This window comes from Eleginops maclovinus, chromosome 13, assembly GCF_036324505.1.
Source record: "Eleginops maclovinus isolate JMC-PN-2008 ecotype Puerto Natales chromosome 13, JC_Emac_rtc_rv5, whole genome shotgun sequence".
In the NCBI taxonomy this organism is placed as follows: Eukaryota; Metazoa; Chordata; class Actinopteri; order Perciformes; family Eleginopidae; genus Eleginops; species Eleginops maclovinus.
The window spans coordinates 16,078,031-16,100,530 of record NC_086361.1 but is presented as its reverse complement, the minus strand read 5'-3'; the positions used below and the strand labels follow the sequence as shown (position 1 = coordinate 16,100,530).

The 22,500-nt window shown below is 40.5% G+C and overlaps 2 protein-coding genes across 2 annotated transcripts in view; both read right to left on the bottom strand.

Annotated features, from left to right (window-relative positions):
• Positions 1-675: 675 nt before the first annotated feature.
• mrpl3 (mitochondrial ribosomal protein L3) lies at positions 676-7,608 on the bottom strand. Its single transcript, XM_063898478.1, has 10 exons — positions 7,381-7,608; positions 5,696-5,877; positions 5,512-5,603; positions 4,644-4,742; positions 2,825-2,924; positions 2,639-2,699; positions 2,348-2,456; positions 2,131-2,208; positions 1,924-2,001; positions 676-937 (listed from the first exon to the last, which is right to left on the bottom strand). Exons 1-10 carry the CDS (start codon positions 7,461-7,463, stop codon positions 788-790), a joined length of 1,032 nt encoding a protein of 343 aa, XP_063754548.1. The 5' UTR covers positions 7,464-7,608; the 3' UTR covers positions 676-787.
• A 1,146-nt stretch (positions 7,609-8,754) lies between these two features.
• Positions 8,755-22,500, bottom strand: part of cpne4b (copine IVb) — a 21,468-nt gene continuing 7,722 nt past the window's right edge. Inside the window, exons 4-16 of the mRNA XM_063900024.1 lie at positions 20,422-20,493; positions 20,113-20,187; positions 19,464-19,547; positions 19,287-19,376; positions 16,725-16,823; positions 16,263-16,349; positions 15,262-15,321; positions 14,938-15,071; positions 14,573-14,627; positions 14,298-14,349; positions 13,501-13,634; positions 12,879-13,115; positions 8,755-9,697 (exon numbers count right to left, since the gene is read on the bottom strand). Coding sequence (XP_063756094.1) covers positions 9,566-9,697; positions 12,879-13,115; positions 13,501-13,634; positions 14,298-14,349; positions 14,573-14,627; positions 14,938-15,071; positions 15,262-15,321; positions 16,263-16,349; positions 16,725-16,823; positions 19,287-19,376; positions 19,464-19,547; positions 20,113-20,187; positions 20,422-20,493 — 1,311 coding nt within the window. The 3' untranslated portion in view covers positions 8,755-9,565. The remainder of the gene's footprint in view (positions 9,698-12,878; positions 13,116-13,500; positions 13,635-14,297; positions 14,350-14,572; positions 14,628-14,937; positions 15,072-15,261; positions 15,322-16,262; positions 16,350-16,724; positions 16,824-19,286; positions 19,377-19,463; positions 19,548-20,112; positions 20,188-20,421; positions 20,494-22,500) is intronic.

Genomic DNA, 22,500 nt, shown 5'->3' with positions numbered 1-22,500 from the left:
CGGATATACAGCAGGGCAGAGAGGGGGACTGAATCACATGGAGGCATTTACACCAAACAAGAGTCCAACACTTTGGAGGGCATTATTCTCATTAGATAAGTTATTTCCAAAAAAAGAAAGGAGGGGTCCCACACGGTGCAGGAGGGAATTTGTCAGCCACAAACACACACTTAAGCGCCCAGCGGTTCCTGCTGCAACATTAATGTCCTTATTTATCCTCTTATGCACAAATGTCAACCTTTGTCAGCCTCCATCCTCCCATTTAGATGCCCTCCACACCTTCACTGACTCCCTCCCGTTCTTCAGTGTTTACACTCCTTTGTATTTCATTCCTTTAACCCCATTCATTCCTCCACACCTACCTACACAGACCCATCTGTCTGCATTCCCCTCACTGTGCAACTCATCGTAACCAGCTCACAACCTACACCCCCCTCCCCTTATCCTGCATAGATATTGCACATTTCTCCAGCACGTCTTCCTCTCCTTTTTTTGTTTTCATTTCACTGTCTTTTTTCCTCTCCTCTCCTTTGCTTGGGGATCCTCCAGTGACATCATCACTCCTACAGTTACCATGGTTTCGGGGGGAAGGTACCGTAATAACTGTTTGGATCAAACAGACAGGACTGGTGATGTTGCATCTCGCACGATAAAAAAACACTAAGAGGCTCAGGGCATCTTCAAAGGAATTACTCTTTATTGCAGGATCAAGACATAGTTTATGGGTTTAGATGAAAACATGATATATGTGTGTGTTTGTGTGTGTGGGTGGGTTGGGGGGGGGTCTTCAGGTCAGGTTTAACGATGGTTCTGTCTGAACGAATAAGTTTTCGTCGTACAAGTCTTCCTCCAGGTCGCCTTCCTCTTCTGTGAAGTAGGTCGGGAAAGGAGGGTTGTGCAGCGAGGACTTCCTGTTTGGTAGTACAGTATCTCTGACCTGGAACACACAACACAGAAACAGAAGTTTGAATTAGTACTGAAACAACTGGGTGACATTAAGTATTTTTCTATTTGCCTACAACTTTAATATCTTTATTGTGAGTTGTGTAAAAGAAATGTGGATTCACAAGTTAATATGTGGATGTATTGTTTGTCTATGCTTGATTTAATTCTAAAAAGGATATCATTGGGTTTTGGACTGAAAACAAAACATTAAGGATTGCAAATTTAGATTTTAAATCATGACAATACAGGGGAAACTATTTACAAAACAAGTCAATTAGTAATATAACAGTAAACAGTACTACACTAAATTATAATCTAATTGTGTTTGCACAGGAATCCTAATTATTTATTCTCACTCTGCAGTTGGTGTCTGATAAGCTCTGACTTTATGGACAAATACATTTAAAAAGTCTTTGTTATTATTAAAAACAACAACATTGTAATCAATAATGAAGAATACTGTTTATTGCGTTGCTTACTCTTCCTTTTAATCAATAGAACATAGATAATCCTCATTAACATATGGCTGCACAGAATAACAAAAACCAACAATAACGCACAAACATTACTAACGCCTGTGAGTGTGTGAGTGTGTGTGTGTGTGTGTGTGTATAGGACAGCTGAGCTGGGTGAAATGCAATGCACATTTGTATTCATTATCGCTTGTCTGCAAAACAAATAATAGCCTTTGTGTGTGTGTGTGCAAATGTAACATGCTGAGTATGGAGAAGGATGCTGCTGATATTACTAACATCATTAAGGTGCGCGCTCCCATTCTCCCCACAAACACTAACAGATGCACACACACACACACACACGCACACGCTGCTGATCCAGCACGGTGTCAATGAAGATGGATCACACCGTCTTGCAGGTGTGACAGTTTCGTACAGGTGCAAGGTCACTCGTCTCTGTCACAACACTAAGCATGCTGGGATTGACCTTCGACTTCTTAAGTGTGTATATGATTATTTTTACCTTCAACACGCAGTTCCTGTGTCCGGGGACCGAGCCGTTAACGTACAGCACATTATACTTGGTATTGACCCTCCATACCTGCAGGAGAGGGAGGAGAGAGTATTGAACTGAAACTGCAGTCAAGGACAAACAAGTTCAAAAGCACGACTTTGCGCGTTTGTGTGTGTGTGTGTGTGTGTGTGTGTGTGTGTGTGTGTATGTGTTTACCTTCAGCCCATGAGCTGTGATGGAGATGTTTCCCATCATGCCGGGCATCTTTTTCCCTTTGAACACTTTGGCTGCATCCTAGACACAGATGATAAAAGACACGCGCTCGTATTATTTGGGAGTCATTATGGGGAGCCAACTGTTCATGTCTGGCAAGGAGAAGCGTCTTACACAGTGTGTGTGTGGTGTGTGGTGCGTGTGTATGTGTGTGTCTTACTCCAGGTCCAGAAGCCCCCGGTCTGCGATGAGTTTTGGTTGAGCCGTGGGTGGCTGGCTGTCCTTTGAACCCGTACCGCTTCATTACGCCTTGAAAACCCTTACCGATGCTACACACAAAACACAAGAATCATATTTCCAGGTCACATTCGAGAATGGTGACTTGTCGCCTCAGAGGATAATGATATAAAAAGGGATCTATTTTAAAATCATGCTGCTGGAGCCGAAAGAGAATGAGAAGTAGGAGAGGAAGCGCCAGCAAGGATGGGAAGCCGGCAAAAACAGGACTTACGATTTGGCTGTGATGTCCACGTATTGGCCTGGACGGAAATGTGCTGCATACAGAGGAGTGCCTGAACACACAACAGACAAAGTTACGTTATAGAATGTGTACAAACAAAGGAAATTCTATTTTGTGACGTGAAACAAGTACCAAATTAGTATTTTCCTTTAAATACAAGCTGGTGTATGTGTATACCTGGCTTGATGATGGCATTGTCTGAGACTTTAAAGGTGGTGACTTTCTGTTTCGGAGGCACCCCTGCATTCCTGAACATCTCCATGTGCTCTTCAGACCTCTGCCAATCAGAATGAAGGAGAGATAAAGAAACGTGAGGAAGGAAGATGAAGTGTTAGAAAAGCGAACAGCAGTTGGACTTTGGCATTTTAAATTAACTGCGGGCCTGTTACAACTGTACAGGAGCCAAAGATACACACACGCACACCCAGGCAGATTTACGCACGAACACTTGGCAATGAGCATCTCTGACATTTGCTTTCAGGCGGCTCTCATCTCAGCCCATCCACTCACTCTAAACTCTCTCTCCCTTTCAACAGAAGGGTGAAAATCAGCCTGCCAACACTCGTCACTCTGACAAACCCTGCCTCTGACTGAAGAATGATGTGGTTGTGTGAGGGGGATCCTAAAGGCTCAATGAACAAACCACTCTTTGATTCAGTCACCTTGCTCATTTGTTTTCTCCTTACAAAGAGGGACATAACATTTCAAAAGTCAAATAAAATCTGCGTCATACACACTCAGAAGGGCTGATATCCTTTAACTCTTTTAGAAATGTCTACCCGTTTGTGTGATAGAGGTCAGATATGTGGTGATTTTATTAGTCACGAAAGACACGTTTCAAATGTGTGTGTGCGTGTCGTCGTTGGCAGTGATATCCATTGGCGGTTGTTTATTTTGACACCTCAGATGAAGTATAGTCACTAATGGTTAGTTGGTGAGCATAATCTCCCGACAATGGATCTGTATTCAGAAGAGGTCTTAGCACTGGGAGGCTGATATGAGCTCAGAGCTACAGGGAAATGACAAAACTCAGTTATGCTTCCATAAAGCTGTCACACTGATTCGATTTCTTTATGATTACGAAATGTAGCCAGAACTAAAATGAACAAAAATGGACGTTGTGATGTGATTAAGTATTTGGCACTGGCTGCTCCGCCTGTATTATAATGGAGCGCAGTGATAAGATATGATATTCTCAAGTCTTACAATCAGTACAAATTCAAGTGTTTAACAATATAGGAGTGTCAACCTTATTTATGACTGTTTTAATTCATATTTAATTAGTAATGATCTAAGATGCTGAGATGTTTAGAGCAGGGCTAATGTAGTTAATCATTTAAAAAAAACACAAAGGGATATTAATGGATCATTATAATAGCACTGTCATTCATGTTTGAAAGCCCTCTGAGACAAACGTTTATGTAAATAAACTTAGATCTGATTTGATAATGATAATAAACAGAGGCATTTTAGTTTTCTGAGGTTATCCTCAAAGCTTCTTTTTTTAAGTAGACTTTTTAAAACATAACTATTGGTCTTTATTAACTTCTTACTTGCTAAAAGCTCCATAGCATTCTTCAGCGTGTCTCTAACGTTGTCTGCTGTTTGGTGGTGAGCAGATACAAGGATTTTTAGAACATTTTTTAATTAAAATCGCTGCCTGCTGTGCCTGGAAACATGCGAGCCGTGAAAATGAACCAAAACACTGTCATTATAAGGCTCATCCATACAGCTAAATAATGAGCTGAAACCTGATATAAAGCTCTGTAAAGCCAAAAGGAGATTCAAACAATACTTTTCTAGAGGTTCATCACTTTGAGTAACCCTTTCAAAACGCCATTTGTTGCATTATTTTATAAAAATATTGATAAAAGCAAAAACATTTTAGAAACTAGAAAAAATGACAGCAGTAAGAATAAACCTTCCAGATATTTTCTTGGCAACATGCTAAAACACCATACATGTGTTTTTAAGATATTTCGACTTCATTTCTTACATAGAATGGTGATACGTTTTTCCCTCCTACCAAGAGGGCAGCGGTGTGTCCATTAAATTCTTCCTTGGACAGATGCTTAATTACATGGCAGTCCTGCACCTGGAAAAAGAACAGAGGACACAGGCTGGTAAAGTTTTCTCTGTGCCATTTGTTTAGTATTGTCAGAGCATCACTACATTTAGGGAGGCACGGAAAGAAGAGGAAAATACAACCACAAAAAATCTAAGTCAAAAACTAAACCTGCAGTATATGAATTCACTACATTATGACGTATTTTCTGTTTCGCTTCAGAAAGAACATGTCCCACAATGCTGATGTTGTGGGAATACTTTCATTTCCCATCTAGCACAGCTTGTTCCTATATCTGCTAAGCGGAAAGGAAAAAATGACTGAATGTGATAAAGGTGAATCATCAGATGGGGATAGAACTTTCGGAATGGCCTTGAATGTGAGATTAAGAGGCGGGGATGGGAAATAAAAAAGGAAGTGTGATTGTTCACGTTGACATTTTACTGAAAATGCAGTAGGAGTTTGTAATGCTACTCACTTCCGTATATATCAATTTCAATAAAGGGTAGAGTGAACACATTCCGACATCAATTTACTTCACCGACAGACTAGTAAGTGTAATTTAAAACATGATCTGAATAAACTTGACTTTAAATAGCTCCTCTCTGCACCTCGCACGTTTAAAGACTGAAGGTGAGATTGCAAAGTGTACGATATTTGGTAAAGAACCTCCCACATCTGGCAGGTCATTTCATCATGGACCACAAATATGCATCAACGTACCTTAAGAATACTAAAGGCTTAAGTACAACAGTAAAGACAACGTGTGTGAGTGTGCGTTCATGTGAGTGTGAGCTACCTGTAACAAGGTGACAACGTGTTTTTCTCCTGCTTTCGTCCAGATAGGAGCCATCCCCAACTTCACAGCTACTAATCCAACTCTTCGACTACCTATTAAGAGGAACCAATAAAACAAAGTTTAAATGTGAGCAAACAGGAAGAGGTGCATCATTTTCCCAGCTCTCACTTCTCCTGACACTCACCCTCTGTCCAGTCATGACGCGGCCAGGGCTCATCTTTGAGCGGGTTGAGCTTCTCAGCCGTTTGACTCCTGTATTCCTCCGCTATGCTCTTCCTCATGAACTTCTGGTTATCCTCTGTGAGGTGTTCATCAAACCACGTTGTGGTCTTTACTGTCCTATAAAGAAACACTGAATGTGCCGGACTGCGAAAGAAAGAAAAAATTACAGTTAGACCAATAATGGTTACACACATATCCACAACCAGGGATGCAACTGAAGATTACTTTGCTTGTTCATTATTTCACACACTTTATTCCAATTTTCTTTAAGTCAATGAGATGTCATTAACGTCAGATGACCATCCAATTTCCTACAATATGAGGTGACATATTTGGATAGTTCATAGTGTCTGATACACAGCTTCAAATTCAAACAAATGCCATCTATAATGAAGCCAAACAAACAGATAAGAAGGATATTTTCAAAATTAGGAAGCTGATTTTTTATCCTATCTCTGGGATCATTTATGAATTCACTGCATAACCTTCACTGAAATGTGCCTTGTTGATTCAGATATCACTTTAGTTTTCTTTGTGATTTCAGTCCCTACAGCGACCTTGCCAATAGGTAACATCAGGTCTAGGTCCACACATTCATACAGACAGTTTGTGCATTTGACTGCATAAATATCATTGCTTTATGTCAATTCCAAGACAGAAAAAAAAGAGGTCTGAATAAATCCTGTTGACCTTTTGTCATTTAAATTCTGCCCACGTCTGTTTGCAGATGGCTATCAAGAGATTACTCATATATTACTGCCTAGACTGGGACAGTGGTGTGGTTAATCTTTTCAGTAATTTATGACATTCTCTTCGGTATATCTTGCAGGGAAAAAAAAGGATTTCCCATACATGAAAAACACTAAACAAAATGCATGGAAAACCTTTCTTTCTAGAGAAACCGTTGGAAATATTTGCAATAGTAGATACAACTCACAATGTTACAGGCAGTGCTGGAAGAAGTACTCAGATTTAAGTAAAAAATAGTTAATGCTACATTTTAAAAGTGCTTTGTTACAAGTAAAAGTCCTGCATTCAAAATCTTACTAAGGGTAAAATACCAAAGTATCAACATACAAATATACTTAAAGTACCAATGTGTTTTTATCACAACTGCTATATGTAGAGCTAGTTTGAATAACTTTCCATACTGATGCAAGATAGCTTTACCTATGAATATGTCAACGTTTATATAATAATTGATTTCGATGTTGTATTACCGAATAATCTAAACCTAAAAAGTAACTAGTAAGAAATGCTGTCAATAAAAGTAGTGGAGAAAGAAGAACAATATTGGCTTAGAAAATGTAGTATAGTATTAGTATAAAGTAACACAAACTGAGGATACTCAGGTTAAGCACAAGTACCTCCTAATTTTAGTACAGTACTTGAGTAAATGTACTTAGTGACATTACACCACTGGTCACAGGTAGGCAGAGGAAATCAAGCTACCTTTAGCTATAATTAAATGACTAAATTATCTCAAAAAGCAAGTTTCTTAACACATAATAAGCTTGGTTTGAAACAGCAAGGGCACTAAATAACTCAACTCGTTTATTAAAGCAACCTTCTTCAGATAAGCTAACGGTGTATGCTAAATCTAACTACAGCTTCATTAGCACAACATCCAGTTAGCATTAGCATCACCTTTCAGCTGCTGCTCGGAGAGAGATGAGTCCAGGTCCCCGTTGAAGAAGAAACCGACCGCTCCACGCCAACATTGCGCTCATTAATATATACACTATCACATAAATAAAAAATACATACACATAAACTAGCGGCGCACTGGGGTCTCACAACATAAGAAAACCCATGCTTTCCTTTTCGTCCTGTTCTAATGTCACCCTGACAGCTTCCGGTGCGTAACAAAATAGTCCCGCAACACTGAGGGTCACAAAAAAGGTTCCGCATCGTACTGAAAGATATACGTTTTAAAATCTATTTCATCTGTTAACAAAAATGCTATGAAGCTATAATGTTTATATGAATATATATGTATTGATTACATATGCCCCAACAGGAACGAAACAAATGAGTTAATTCTTGACCTTGGAAACAAAGTTAAAATTGTGGTTTCACCTTGAGGTCATTTCACATAGAAGTTTTGGAACTTTGAATGCAGAAAAAAGAATAAACAAACAATATTTAAAAATAAATAAAAAAAGAAGCAAGACGGATATTGTTTTTAAAAAAAGTTTTAATCAACTATCAAACAAAACATGTAATATTGATTTGGGCCACCTTTCTAATGGTCTACTGAATTATATGATACTCTCAAATTCATTGTAATTTCTCTTCCGCCTGTTTCCCAGTAAATGTATATATGTACAGTATAGCTTTAGAGAATAATATTAGGTTTGGTAAGGTGCAATATTATTGTGTTATTTTGAAAGGATTATCTCAGCTATACAACTGATCTTCTCTGTAAGTCTTGATATTTGCCTCTGAAACAGATATCAGAGGCCCGTGTGTTGAATACTGATCTGACTGTCAGATCCCAAGGCACGTAAGGAGTGCACTCTCAGAAAAGCCCTAACTTTGGTCTTCCCTAATTAACTAAATGTAGATCTGTGAGATAATTTATTCTTGCATTTTAATGTCTGTCTGGGAGATGTAGAGAGACTGAAAGAGAGGTGACATGACCCAGAATTCCATAAAACACTGCTGCAAACACCTCATTTATACACACACACACATAACACCTCACAGACATGTGTGATATCTAACCTCAGTAGATGTCTGCTTATACAAAAAGTATGCATATTCAGTGCAACCAGAGAAATATGAGCTTACAGGGAAATACATAGGCTATATTATATAGAATATAAACAGACCATTTTCATACAAGGAATACATTTAACCTTACATTGATTATAGTCACTGAATATTTATCTACCCATATTCTAATTGCAATATAACATTGAATGGGTTTCTAACTCTTTGTCCCAATTTTGCATCAATTTGAACAATGTACATGTTAATAAAAGTATAAATGTACACAAACGTCAGATCACACACCAATGAGAAACCAACGTGTCTTTATTATTATCAACATGCAGAATACAGAAAAGCTCACAGATGAGAGTCTACCACACACGCTTTGCTATCCTCCCAAAGCTCTTTACAATGTAAGAAGGTTAATAAGAAATTATTACAATTATTCATTTGTTCATTTCCATTTAGCAAAATCTCAAACAAATCTGTAGAAAAGAACCCAAAACACCCAAGACAACCCTGAATGTCACTCAAATGACATAGATACTTTATTTCATAACTAGCAAGTGGGACTGGAGATGCAGGAACTGAATTATTCATGCATTTATGCGGTACACTAACAGGGACTTCCCATAAATAACATTTGCATTGCTAATTTGAAGCATTTAGGGCTATGCAGTCACATATTTGGGCTTTGCTACCCACATATCTTTTGGGTCATGTACTTGCTAGTTATCTAAATAAGGTAGAAGTGTCATTTCTTTGGGTGGGTTATGGTCTGACTCTGCATGCAGGTTCAGAAGACTGCTCTTAATTCTATAAACATCTTTTAGATATACAGTAGGTAATAATAATCTCCAAGGTGATGCCATTATGGCCAAACATGCAATAGTCACCATTGGAGTAGTTCAAATTGTTTCACCAGAACAAGCTAATTCTCTGAGCTAGACTACTGTATGTAGGTAATATGGTTATGTGTAAATTTTAGTTGGTGTGTATGTGTGCTTGTGCTTTTACTTGGGTATATTTGTGTTATACAGTACGTAAATGTATATGTATATGTATATATGACATATTTGTGTGTGTATTTGAAAGTGTGTTTGCATGTAGTTCTTTGTCAGGGGCTGAAGGTTCTTGTGGACTCATAGTCAGACATACACTTGGGTGTGATGCCTTTAGCATTGTAGTAATCCACCACCTGGTTAGGGACTTCTGCCAAAACACTCTTAGCCAGTGCAGCTGGAGAGGCCTGGAAACACAGAGACAGACAGAGAGAGGAAGAGACATGTCACAAAAACACGCATCACTTAGCCATGCATGATTCCAGGATACTAAAATTGACAGTTGAGCCAGAAGCTGTCACAGGTCTGGTTGAGTGAGACTGATGTGATCGGACAAGCTCATTTGATAATCTCAAAACATCCCTGCTTTCACCTTTTTGACCTACCATAGTTTGGTTCCTATGTGCTCACAAAATGGCACAGGAAAAAACACATTGGAAAATAGAAAAGCAATGCATGAAAGCACACTATTTACAGGGAAAAGCAAAAGAAAATGAATATTAAACTTGGGTACAGTACAGCGCTGTATGAGTCAATAATGGAAATAAGTGCCATTTTGTTTGTTCCTACTTTGCTGTTTTTTAAAAGAAATGTAATTTCAATTTTGACGAGTTGAACATGTTTTTGATAACATAAGGGACAACAAACCCTATGGAAATATTCATGGGATGCGTGCTGTGATTGTTTAATATTATTCATTCTATTCCGATATATTGTATTCTCCAGACTTATGGTATATGGAAGGCTTGGAGGGTTGGCAATCATTTCTGTACATGTATATATCTGTATCTTATACAGTCTATATGCATGCACACAATAACCCATTTGAAATCAATATGATTATGTCAAGAATCGCATTATAATCAAGTTCAAAACAACAAGATTTGTGTTAGTTCTCACAAAAGGGGAACGATTTTACCATCAAAGTACTTGAGAAATGAATGGACTATTACTGTTGAATGTACAACAGATACAAATTACACAAACAACTGTACCTATGATCAGCAAATAAAAAAAGAGAAACATATTTCTTTGTACATGAAACCACTCATCTGCATGAACACACACATGCTCTCGTGCCGCACACACACTTCCAAACCCTCAAAGTCAGAGAGTCTGTCGTACTCTGTCTCACATAATTCCCAGAGACAATGCATCATCAAAGAGCACCCACCACAACTCCACTCCCTCCTCTTCCTCCTCTCATTTCCATCCTTCCTCCCGCTCTCTCTCCTCAGCTCCTTTCTACCTGTTATCCCACCCTCTGCCTGTCTCACAGAAGCTCCGTCCTGCTAATCCCTTCTGAAAAGAAACGACAGAGCAGAAAATCACCTCTCCACCTCTGTCACACACTCCCTCGCTCCCTTTTGTCTTTAGTGCCGGTCTCCTGTTGACCCCCCTCCAGCACCACCGCCAGCACTCTCTCCCACCCTCCTCCCTGCACCTCTGTTCATTCAGATTTATTCCTCACCTCGTCTCTCTGACTGTTTTTCTTATATGCTTCTTCTCCTTCCTCCCCTCTCTTTCTGTTAAGCTGCAATGTAATTTGTTGATTTCTCAACCTGTCACAGAGCAAACTCACCATAACCAACCCGGCAAAATAGACGCTGTCAAAGTCAGACAAAATTAATGCCACCAGATAGGAAGACACGCGCACACACACAGTGCACACACAGCTTATGTGTTTTGATGAGCAAGCCAAGCATATTACGCCCACACACTCACGCTTGCTACCCTCTAAATACAGCACTTCTTGGCACCCACTCAACTCATTTACACCCACAAAGACACACTAACCCACACACACTTACACACAGACAGAGCCTCTGCTGAAGAAGAACTTTCTATACGCTGTCTCTTGTTCTGTCCTCGACTTATAGCACAGCTTGATATTGAACTGTTAAACTTTTCCTACTCTTTGATCATTCATTTCGTATTGCCACAAATTCAATCATTCACACAGGTATACCCCTTTCAATATATTTTGTTTGTTTATATATTTTTTAATTATTTATTTTAAAATATAAGGGTTTTATGATTGTAGGCAATGGCAGATCTCACGTTCTCCCCATTGGTACGTTAGTGCCACAGTAGTTTATAACTCATTTGTCAAAAACAAAAAGAGATGAATGAACTGTGTTGCAGAACACAGTGGGTGGTTTGATTTATGGTTGGATAAAAGTGCTTTTGTTGTGACCTTACAAAGAGTCACCACCAGGCCATTTCTGGTAAAATGTCAACCATTTGTTTTTGTGAGACGCATCTGTCATGGTCAAATAGGACCGACAGTAGGCCACAGCTGTGAAATTCAGACTTTACGTGAACTCAAACACAGAGCTATGTTCACTTTTGCTCAACAGGATAACGTAACAGGCATTGTAACAAGAGAATAAGTGGAGAAGTGTCATTAGGAAGCAAACTAACTCAATGATGTCTATCAAAACGTTGCTAACATTCGTCCCTATTGGTCAGACTAAACTGGATAAGGCTGCATTGGAAAACTCATAAGTGCAAATGAATTCCACATCTCATGTGTAAGAGGAGGATTGTGTCTTTTCTTCTTTCAAATGTTACATAATCCCACTTTAAAAGGATTATATATTTTACATATGTTTTATTCATCTACACATGTTGCTTGAAATAGCAGGTTGCAGAAGGAGGCACAGTAACTTCAGTTTGTAGGACTGTCTTTAGGGCCATCCCATTCATAAATTTAAATCTGCAGTAGATATGTAAGAACTCATGTAAAGGTTCAGATGTTACTTATGATAGTAAAAACTGCCTTTGCAAGGGGCTAAGTAATTTTGCTGCTGGTGTCAGATTTTACCTACAGGCTGCCATTTGCTTACCACTGCTCTAAATCACAAATGGGCTTGTATAAATTTAGGAGGAAGAAAAGATGATGCAGTTTGTAGAAATCTGTTTTTATGAACAGAGCCTCAGGTGTTGTTCTGGCAACGGTATTGAAAGATTTTAAGTAACACTTAGCCCTACTCAGAAGCTTTTTAAAAGCCTCTGGCCTTGATGTGAAATGCTATAATGTAGATACTCTTTTGTGGCCTTGCATTTCTTTTATCATATTATGTTGTTATTCAGCTTGGGAAAGCTCTTAACGAAGCCCGGTAGCAGGTAGTTATGCTGTCACCATACAAGGTTCAAAAATAGCTGAAAAACTGCATTAGTGCAATTTATTTACCCATTCTGCTGCACTGTTATTTAGTGACCCATTTCTATATGTCTTGATGTGGATGTCCCTAGAGAATAACTTAAATGTACTGCCTGGTTTGCATTTATCATAGCTCTATGATTTTTCCAGAGATGCAGACTTCTATCCCTCGCCCTTCACCCCTCCTCCCAGCTGAAACCCACGTGTTTGAAGTCCTTGAAGGGGACGAACTGGACAATGTCGCGGAGGACCGGCTCGCCCTTTGGTGAACGCAGGATCCCATCGTCTCCGTCCAATATCTGCATGTCTGTGAAGTCCGCGTTGCCCACACCGACGATGATGACTGACATGGGCAGGTGGGATGCGTGCACGATGGCCTCTCGCGTGTCCGCCATGTCGGTGATGACGCCGTCTGTCAGGATCAGCAGGATAAAGTATTCCTGGTGGGGAAAAAGATATGAGTGGAAGTAGGAGGATTTGGGCAGGAGAAATAGATATTCAATGACTTTAATATTTAAGGAGTGGCTTCTTGACAGCAGCTAATTAAAATAAAACTCTATTCCAAACCACAAGAGAGACAGAGAGGTGCCAGAGGCATTAAGGCGAGGAATTTGGGCTCAATTGTTTTTGCCTGAAATTAAATGAATTTCAATCACTTCCTCCCTCTTTTAAAATGCCTCTCTTTCCGCCCTGCTTCATTCCCTCTTTCCCATCTGATCTATCCCCTCATCCCCCTGTGTGCCAGCGCAAACACCAAAAATCACAACAACGGCAACAAAATGGCCCCTTTCTTTTTTTCCAAGTGTTTCTCATTGTCTCTCTCACCATGGCCTCTTTCGTGTGCATCTCCTCGGAGGCAGAGGAAGCCACTTTCTGGATGATCGGGGCGATGTTGGTTGGCCCGTAGAGCTGGATCTTAGGGAGGCAATTCTGATATGCCTCAACCACTCCTTGGATCCCTAAAAACACACACACACACACACACACACACACACACACACACACACACACACACACACACACACACACACACACACACACACACACACACACACACACACACACACACACACACACACACACACACACACAAACACATGTTGTTTTGCTATTTCTTTGTCTATCTGTCCGTGTTTCGCACTGCACCGACCTCTCCAAGTTAAAGTTCTTGTTCTTGCAAAGGTTTCTGCTAAAATAAATCTGTGCCTGTGATTGCACTTCTAGGTGACTGGGCATTTTTCCAAAACTATTCGTCCACATGAGCAAAAGCTAACAAACACCTTCACCGCAGGAACGCTTATGTGGGGAGAAGAGCGCAGAAGCCTATTTCACACATAAAGATTAGTGTTGTTATTTTTTAGAGCCTGAAATACGTCTTGCAGCATGTTGACAAATCTTCTGGCTGCGTGTGTTAAAGTGTGTGTATTTGTATGGGTTGTGGGAAATAAACAGAGAGCGGGGAGTGATATGGAAGGATAAATATGAGACGAGATGAGAGATGAGAGACGTGCGGATGTGATACTGTAAGACTGTTTTCGATCCCGTGGTGCATTCATAAAAGTTTCTGTGAGTCAAGAAGTCTGTGTAAATGAAGTGAAGTGTGAGTTTGCTTCAAAGCTCACCAGCACATTCAGGATTGTCCTCATCAAAGTTCACGGCAAAATCGTGTGAAACCTTCATGTGGGGGAGAGAACACAGGGCTTTTTACCGGCATGTTAAAGCGAACACTCATTATGACACGTTCAGTCCAATTTACAGGTCGGCAGATGCATTCTCTTTTCATGTTGATCAAAGGCAAGCTGTGCCTTTCGAAGGAGGTATTAAATCTTAATCTTGAGTTCCCAGAACTCCCTCTGCTACTGCAAACACACATAAACACACATCCCAGATGTCCTACCTTGAAGTCAGGTGGTATCAGTGCTCCAAAACCAAAGGCAGGGAACATTTTATCACTGGAGAAAGAGAAAAGCACCTGATTCAATGAAAACAACAGAGAAAGGTACAGAGAGGCAAGGACAAAGGATGGGTGAAAAATGTTGAGAGGGAGAAGCTAGTGTGTGTGTGTGTGTGTGTGTGTGTGTGTGTGTGTGTGTGTGTGTGTGTGTGTGTGTGTGTGTGTGTGTGTGTGTGTGTGTGTGTGTGTGTGTGTGTGTGTGTGTGTGTGTGTGTGTGTGTGTGTGTGTGTGTGTGTGTTTGTGTGTGTGCCGCTGTCACTGTCGCTGTCAGGATTAGATAAATGAGGATTGATGGAGTAGATTCTACCTGTCATAGTCTTGGCAGATCTCCCCGACAGCCACCAGCGCCTTGAGGTACTCATTGGGCTGGTAGGGGTGGATGTAGTGGAGGGAGCAGCTGTTTCTGGGATCCCCATTGGATGCTGTGAAGTCTATTGCCACCTGAGACAGAAACACACACACACACACACACACACACACACACACACACACACACACACACACACACACACACACACACACACACACACACACACACACACACACACACACACACACAGCTTGAATGGGAATGGACAGACAATGACATGCTGCTATAAATATTGGGGAGATTATATGTGACAAAACTTACTGTGAACTGTATTTGGCAGCCTCCCATGATGTACTCCAGGAAGGAATACATTTTGATGATCTGTCAAGGAGGAGCGTTGCGATTTATGGATGTCATGAATTCAAGATAGGATGCAATAAAAAGCTGAATGATGTGGATGCAGCTGTGCTTGATGCTCGAGGACGCACACCGTAAGAGGTAAAATAATGAATCGATTAGATAACACAAACGTCACAGATAATCTTTTTAAAGGACAGTAAATAAATATTCATGGTTTTAAGTGGTTCAGTTCAAATCCGAGCATTTACTGGTGGTCTCTGTTTTATTACTTTTAACCTTACGATCTTTGTTATGTAACTCAAGGTTGGACAAAACAGGCAATTTAAAAACAACCTTGGGCTCTGAGATTTGTGAGATGTGAGATGTGCCATTTTCCCTGTTATTTGACATTTAGAGTGGCAATAGATAACATTTTGGCTTTAACTTATCACAACGAAGTAAATGGTGATCGCAAAAGGTAATGGCTGTAGACTAATGACACCATCAGCGTCTAGAGGTGTTCCCTATAAGCCTCGCTATACAAGGTAATTCAGTCTGGCTCAGGGTCGCAGTTTCCCTTTCACAATAATAGACCTTCACTGCATCATTGCTTGGGGTAGCCGTGTCGCTAATGATATAAGAAGGAGATTGAAAAGCTATCTTCTGCCACATTAAACAATGAACAAATAACCATCCCTAAGTTGATGGTAATGCACTAGTAAGAGAATATATTAGACCAACAAAGGCTGGGAAGAACAAGACTGCTAGCAAGCAAACATGGAAAGGTAGTATGCTTTTTTTTGTTGCAAATATTAAATAAGGGGAGAAATGCATTCAAAGAAAGATAAAATGTGTCTTGGTGAGAAACACTGAAAGGAAATCTCACACGGCATCTTTAATCAATGATAAGAATACTCATTATTTGTAGCCCTTGCCCTGTGAGACACATGCAGGAAGGAGGATATTAAATGGTTTTACTTTACCTTACAGTGGTTGAGAATAACAACACCAGAGTTTCTGTAGTTCTTCTTCTTCATCTGGTATTTAGGGTTGATGCATTCCCATTGCAGCTGTGCAAACACACACATTGATGTTTATTTCATGTCACAAGCGGCAGGTTGCTGATAGTAATCCATTATTGTATTATTGCTTACATTTAGCTTGTTTGTTAATAGATGCATGTGTGTGGACATTGTTTTTGCAAAATATACCTTTAAATCTTTTTTGGGAATTTGTGTTTTTTACATTTTAAACAAAACTTGAGTTTTATTTGATACTTCTTAAATTGTTAACCACTCTGAGATTATTATAACCCTGAAAGTTGGATCGTTAGCTACACCTGTCGCCATAGAGCAGCATATACAGGTGTAATCAAACTATTATCAAACCATTGTCTATCTCAATCCATCGCAGTCTTGTCAGTTTCTATCCCTGTGAGAGCTTACCTGTTTGCCCTCCAGCTCAGCTCTCATCTCCTTAAAGGTGGTCTGAAACTCCCCAATAAAGTCGTGTTTACCATTAGAGTCCCAATCCCAAACTGTGCACTGAAACAGACACAAAGAGACACACACACACACACACACACACACACACACACACACACACACACACACACACACACACACACACACACACACACACACACACACACACACACACATTCATTCAGTTAGAGCGCAGCTGTGACACTGACACCTAAACACACACACACGGCATGCAGGGAAATGCCATGCTGAATGATTGATAAGGCGGTGTTGGTGGGGGGGCAATGGAGCGGTGAAATATTAATCTGAGGACGCTGAGGGGGACGTGGCTTAAGAGACCGCTTTATGTGTGTACATGTGTGTGTGTGTTTAGGTTGAATAGTTTGTTTCTCTCAAAGGAGCTGCCAGATAAGATAAATGGGCTCAATCACTAGTAAAATGTGCAGGTCAGCGGGCCAAGGCTCAGCACATCATAAAGAAACAACCCTATAATTTGAAAAGATGAAAAATGCACCAATATCTGGACTGTCCCGCTGAGTTGGCACAATCAATAACATTCAATTAAATTGGTCAATAGAGACACGTGTTAACGCACAGAGAGAGATAGAGAGAAATGCCTCATCCTTTCACAAAGATTTTAATGGCTGTGAATTACTCATTTTTCTGTCGAGCTCTGTGACCTTCTCGACTCAGGTCAACCCAACAACTGGCGGTCAGAACCAATCCGGCAGCACTTGATTAAAAACAACGACCGGTGGTAATCCCTTTATTTTCTGTCTCCCTCTTAAGCTGACAAGTGTCTTTCCTTGAAGTGTGTGTGTGTGTGTGTGTGTGTGTGTGTGTGTGTGTGTGTGTGTGTGTGTGCCAGGTTTGTGTGATCATTGGTGGATTGTAGTATATGTGTCTGTTTCATTTCTATGTGTGAGGGAGCCAGCGCTCGCTTTTGCAGCCTTGCTTTCACTTAAAGTTGCTGATAGTGTAATGAAAAATGAAGGATCTCTGTTTCATTCACTGAATACTAACTGTTGGACGGAGAGAGAGACAGGGTACGGACGGAAGTAGAGAGGAAACGAATAAGGAGCGATAGACAGACAGACACCGCAACAGAGAGTTATGCATTTATGCATTGGTCAGTTGAGAACCCTGTGAAAAGGAAGCACCGGTGTGAATAGAAATCTCTGCATTGCCATTTCTCACTATAGCACTGATGCTTCAAACAGGTAGCCGTGGAAACCATAGCCAATGGCCTGCATGTGTGTGTGAGCTCTTTCTCCTGCTGTCAGGAGCCACGCAGAGTTAAGACGCCTCTGAATATTTAATGAACAAGCTCATGCTTATTCATGGCAAGAATAACTCTTTAGGAGCGGATTCGAAGTCACCACTTTGGCACATATACAGAAATGCACGCACACAGATCTGTTCTGGCACATAAGGTGAGAGTTCAAAGCCCTGACCCACCAAGCCTACAGTCGGCAGTCAGATGGTGTCAGGACATTGGGGAGAGACTGTCGCCCTAGTTTTTGCAGTGTGTCTTTGGCAACCAGTTAGTCCCTGAGGGTGGTCGGATAACCCGTTCAGAAGATAAAAAAATTACTCAATCTGCATCGGAGCAGTTGGTGAATGAAATCACCTGGATGAGCTGTTCAGTTCAAGCAGATGACTGGTGGAAGATAAATGAGAGTAAAACCAGCAAATGATAAAACTCAAGAGGGCGCGCAGAGTCGCTCTTTCATTTTTCATCTTCCTCTCATCTGATCATTCCAATACACTCATATTTTCTCACTGACACATCTGGAACAAGCCAGGTAGCGAGCAAAGTGGTGTGAAAATGGTCGGCAAAGACTGCTCTGTTTTAATCTCTGTATAGTAAAAACGGCTCGACTTAATTCACAAATTAAAATTAAAAAAAATTATGATTAATTCAGACTACCGCCACCTGCTGGTATAGAGAGTTTTGTTTTGTCCAATGCAGAAGAAGATTGACATGATAGTCGGCGGATAGCTTTTAGTGTTTGCGGTGTGTTTAAAGAAGCTGCCATGAAGCAGGGAAGGTAAAGTAAAGCAGAAGTAGTCCACCATTGTCTAGTGTGTTTGGGCCCTCAGAATTAGAGCCATATTAAATCCATCCAACTCTTTTTATAACACAAAAAGCATCATGAAAACTTGAAGGGGAGCACATAATCTGAACTCAACTCACGACTTGGAGAAGAAAAAATATAAAGGAATGATTGAGGCTGCTTTTGAAATTGTTCACACGCTTGAATTGACTTGTGTACTTGTGGGTCTGTTGCACTTTGCCGATGTTTTACAAATATCATCATTTGTATGCTGCACAGAAAAAACACCTTGCCTCCAGGGCTATGTGGCTCTCCCTTTAAAAGTGCATCGGGTCTCCCTGAGGGAACTTTAATAATGAAGGAAGCTTTTAGCCAAGGTTTTGCATGCTCAGAGTTTTGCATGCATGTTATTTTTTCAAGCTTAAATAAAATCATTATTATGACCGGGATTCAATTCCAGACTCACCTTTAGTTCCCTATCTTGGTCACCACTGCAGAGTGTGTTTAAGGAAACTTTGAAGGATTTCCAAACTGGGCTCAGGTTGTTCATGATGGTCTGCAGTGTACAAAACACATTTTTGTTAATCACAGGCCTGCATGCAGGAAATAATAAATATGTGTGTTTGTTTGTGCTTGTAATCACCTCAGTTCTGTGTACAAGCGACTCAGTCCCGTCATCATTTATTCTAAAAATCTCCAGAAAGGGGTCTGACTTGCTGAAGAAATCCTTTAAAGGGAAAATATGCATGAAAGGCATTGCCTCAGAACTGCCTTTGATCATGATAAATCATTCATACACTAACAGAATCATTATTTTACTCCTTATTTCTCCCTTTCTTTTTTGTTTCTTCAACCCATCCTTTTCCTGTCCTCTTCAATTTATCCTCCCCTCCCCTGCTTTCTTCCATCTTTCCCCTAAGGCACAACTTCTTTGGATTAGTCATCCGTAGCTCTGTGCACGTGTCTGTGTGTGTGTGCGCGCGTGTGGAGGCTGAAAATTAATATAGTTATCTGTGTGTGTGGTGAAGTGGTTGAGATAGGAGAGGGTTATTTGGGAGAGGGGGGTGCCCACCTATCTCCTCCGGTCTCCTGTAATACCAGATTGTACTTCTGTGTATTGTGTGCGATTAGCTTGATCTCCAATTCCCACAGCCCTCCACCCTAATACCCCCTCACATACTTGCCTGATAGCGTGCACACCCAAACTCCTATCTGAATATTAATTCATCTCATATCTAAAGGAAACCAGAGATGTTTTATCTCTCTGAAAGAACACACAGAATTGTACGAACCTTGTCGTCAAGCTTACGAGCGCTGAAGGATAGTTCAACGTAATCGTCATTACCAGACAACTCCTCTGCTGTCACCTTTGTATGGGGAGTGGAGAGAAAAAAAAGGGGGAAGAAGAGGAGGGGAGGAGGAGAAGGGAGGGAGGTAGAGGAAGGAGGTGAGAGAAAATGAGATGGAAATGAGGAACAGAACAGATTGAACAGCAACATCATCAAATTAATTAGTGTCTGAGTGCAAGAGGTGGAGTGTGCGTGGGGGTGTGTGTGGTGTGATTTGTGGGTAACTGTCATGGGCTGACTTAGGAAACACACCGTTATGGACGACTTTCCAGAAGTGTTGCCTGGTTTGTAGAGCGCTCTGGTCAGTTTCCTCTGCGAGACGATCTACAACAAACAGAAAGAAAGAGCACAAAATAAGCTCAAATCGTTTTTCTCCCAAAGGGACAAGCTTGACATGTAGTGTCACCCAGGTGTCACCTCGCACTTCTCCGTAATGCAAGCAAACGACTGCCTACTTTACACATCCAGTGGACAGAAAGCAGCATGGTGGAGTCACCTTCTCACCACCTGTCAAATGTCATTTTCTCAGGTGTTATATCCCTAATTCGATCTGCCAGTTTCTACACTTTGTTAACCTATAACTATTTTAGGCCCGCCAGGTGTTACACAAATTAAAAGTGACTGCTCACATGCGTTGGCCTATAAGATCCACTGGAGTACCTGGGAGCTGCAAAGAGAGGGATCGGTTCATTCTCAGTGGGATCTGCAGTGCCATCAATGCTTTAAGTGATACACAACTGCTTTGCATTCTGGGGCTTTTCACTGGACAGGCTACAGATACACTTGTGTTCCTTTATGTTGCATAAAGAAAATGTATCTACAGTGAGAGGGTGTTGATTGCTATGGGTGTTCCTGCCCAGGGATTGCAGATGGAAATGAGTTAATTGCCAAATCTTACTCATTACTCTATATTTGAGAGTAATGTATTTTAAGCATGGTCCTTGTTTAATAGAGAACATATTTTATATACGAGTAGCCATTTGATCATTTGGTAAAATATAAATATGATTGGAACTCCTTTAAGGTTAGTGTGCATAATCACTTACATGCTGGCTTACAATGCATCTGAGACATGCCTTACTAACTATAGAGGACCTGCCGCTGTACACACACAAATCTAAACAGTGATGAAACAAATGGCATTAAGTCACACCCATACAATGGGAAAACGTTAGATTCAGCACAACAAATAAGAAACTATTAATTACTTACATTCACTCTGGTGTTACTTTGCACTTTTACTGGACAGTAAATTAGCGTCCACAGTCCAGAACTTTCAGATATCGTTCAGAGCGAGACACAAAGTTGGCAGCGGGTTATCCAATTTCATTGAACCTCCCTTGCTTCAACCTTCTAAATCTCCTTCTTCCACTTCAATTATCTCAGTTCTCCCAACTATCGTAAGCCCACCAGATTCATGGTGCTGATTAGATCTCTAACAATGAAGTGGAAACAAACACTAGAACATTTTGGAACTCATTTTCTTTCTGCTTTCTCTCTACTTCCTTCTTCTCAGCGTGAGTCAGCTGATTATTTCCTGAAATTAACTTGTTAATTAGCTCTACTGCAATTGCAATGTTCTTCTTAAATGCTCTTGGTTATTAAGTGAAGTAAATAAATGAAGCACATCTTTAAATATTGATTACAACTACATCATTAAGATTGGTGATGGTACCATTAAGTTGTAAAATGGCCATTTGTGTTAGAACAGGCGCATATCAATGCTTTGTAAACACAGTTTAGAGCCCCTTCAGGGCTTTACATATAACTAAAGACTCAAGGACAAAGAAAGCTCAGAGAAATGTAGATAGTGACCAACCTCAAGTGAGATTATCACATTAGGATTCTATCCACGGCTAAAGTTGGCCTCTCTAAACTTAAAATGTCTCTTGCTCCCCATGATTAAAGCACACATTAGCTGATACAGACTTTCAAAATCCCAACAAGCTCAGTTAGCTTTACAATGGATTACACACTCTGTGATTCTTACCCTCAAAGCATGCAGGCTGCATTCATGCATGCATGGGACTGACACAGACTCCCATGCTCTAAACTGATAAACATATCATGTACAGTAAGTCTTGCAGATGCAATGACTTAGGCTTAGATGCACTCACTAACGCATATGTGAACACCTATAGAAGCATGCTCTCATCGTACTTCTGCTCCTTATGGTGAAATCACTCCTATACGTGCACAGATGTGACCTCCGAACTCCACTCACACAAACCACTCAGCTTGTGCAGTCAACCTAACATGCTTTTTCATATTCATTTATGTAAGTCTGGCTTCTAGAATGGGTCTGGTTTTTTGAATTGTGTGCAAAGTAAA

What these genes read in the sequence shown, in the direction of transcription:
- mrpl3 (XM_063898478.1), bottom strand. Translation starts at nt 7,463, where the DNA reads ATGAGCGCAATGTTGGCGTGGAGCGGTCGGTTTCTTCTTCAACGGGGA. An exon ending in AAAACGTATCACCATTCTAT is followed by an intron (nt 2,925 to 4,643) that starts GTAAGAAATGAA and finishes TCTGATTGGCAG; the next exon opens with AGGTCTGAAGAGCACATGGA. An exon ending in GTGGACATCACAGCCAAATC is followed by an intron (nt 2,457 to 2,638) that starts GTAAGTCCTGTT and finishes TTTTGTGTGTAG; the next exon opens with CATCGGTAAGGGTTTTCAAG.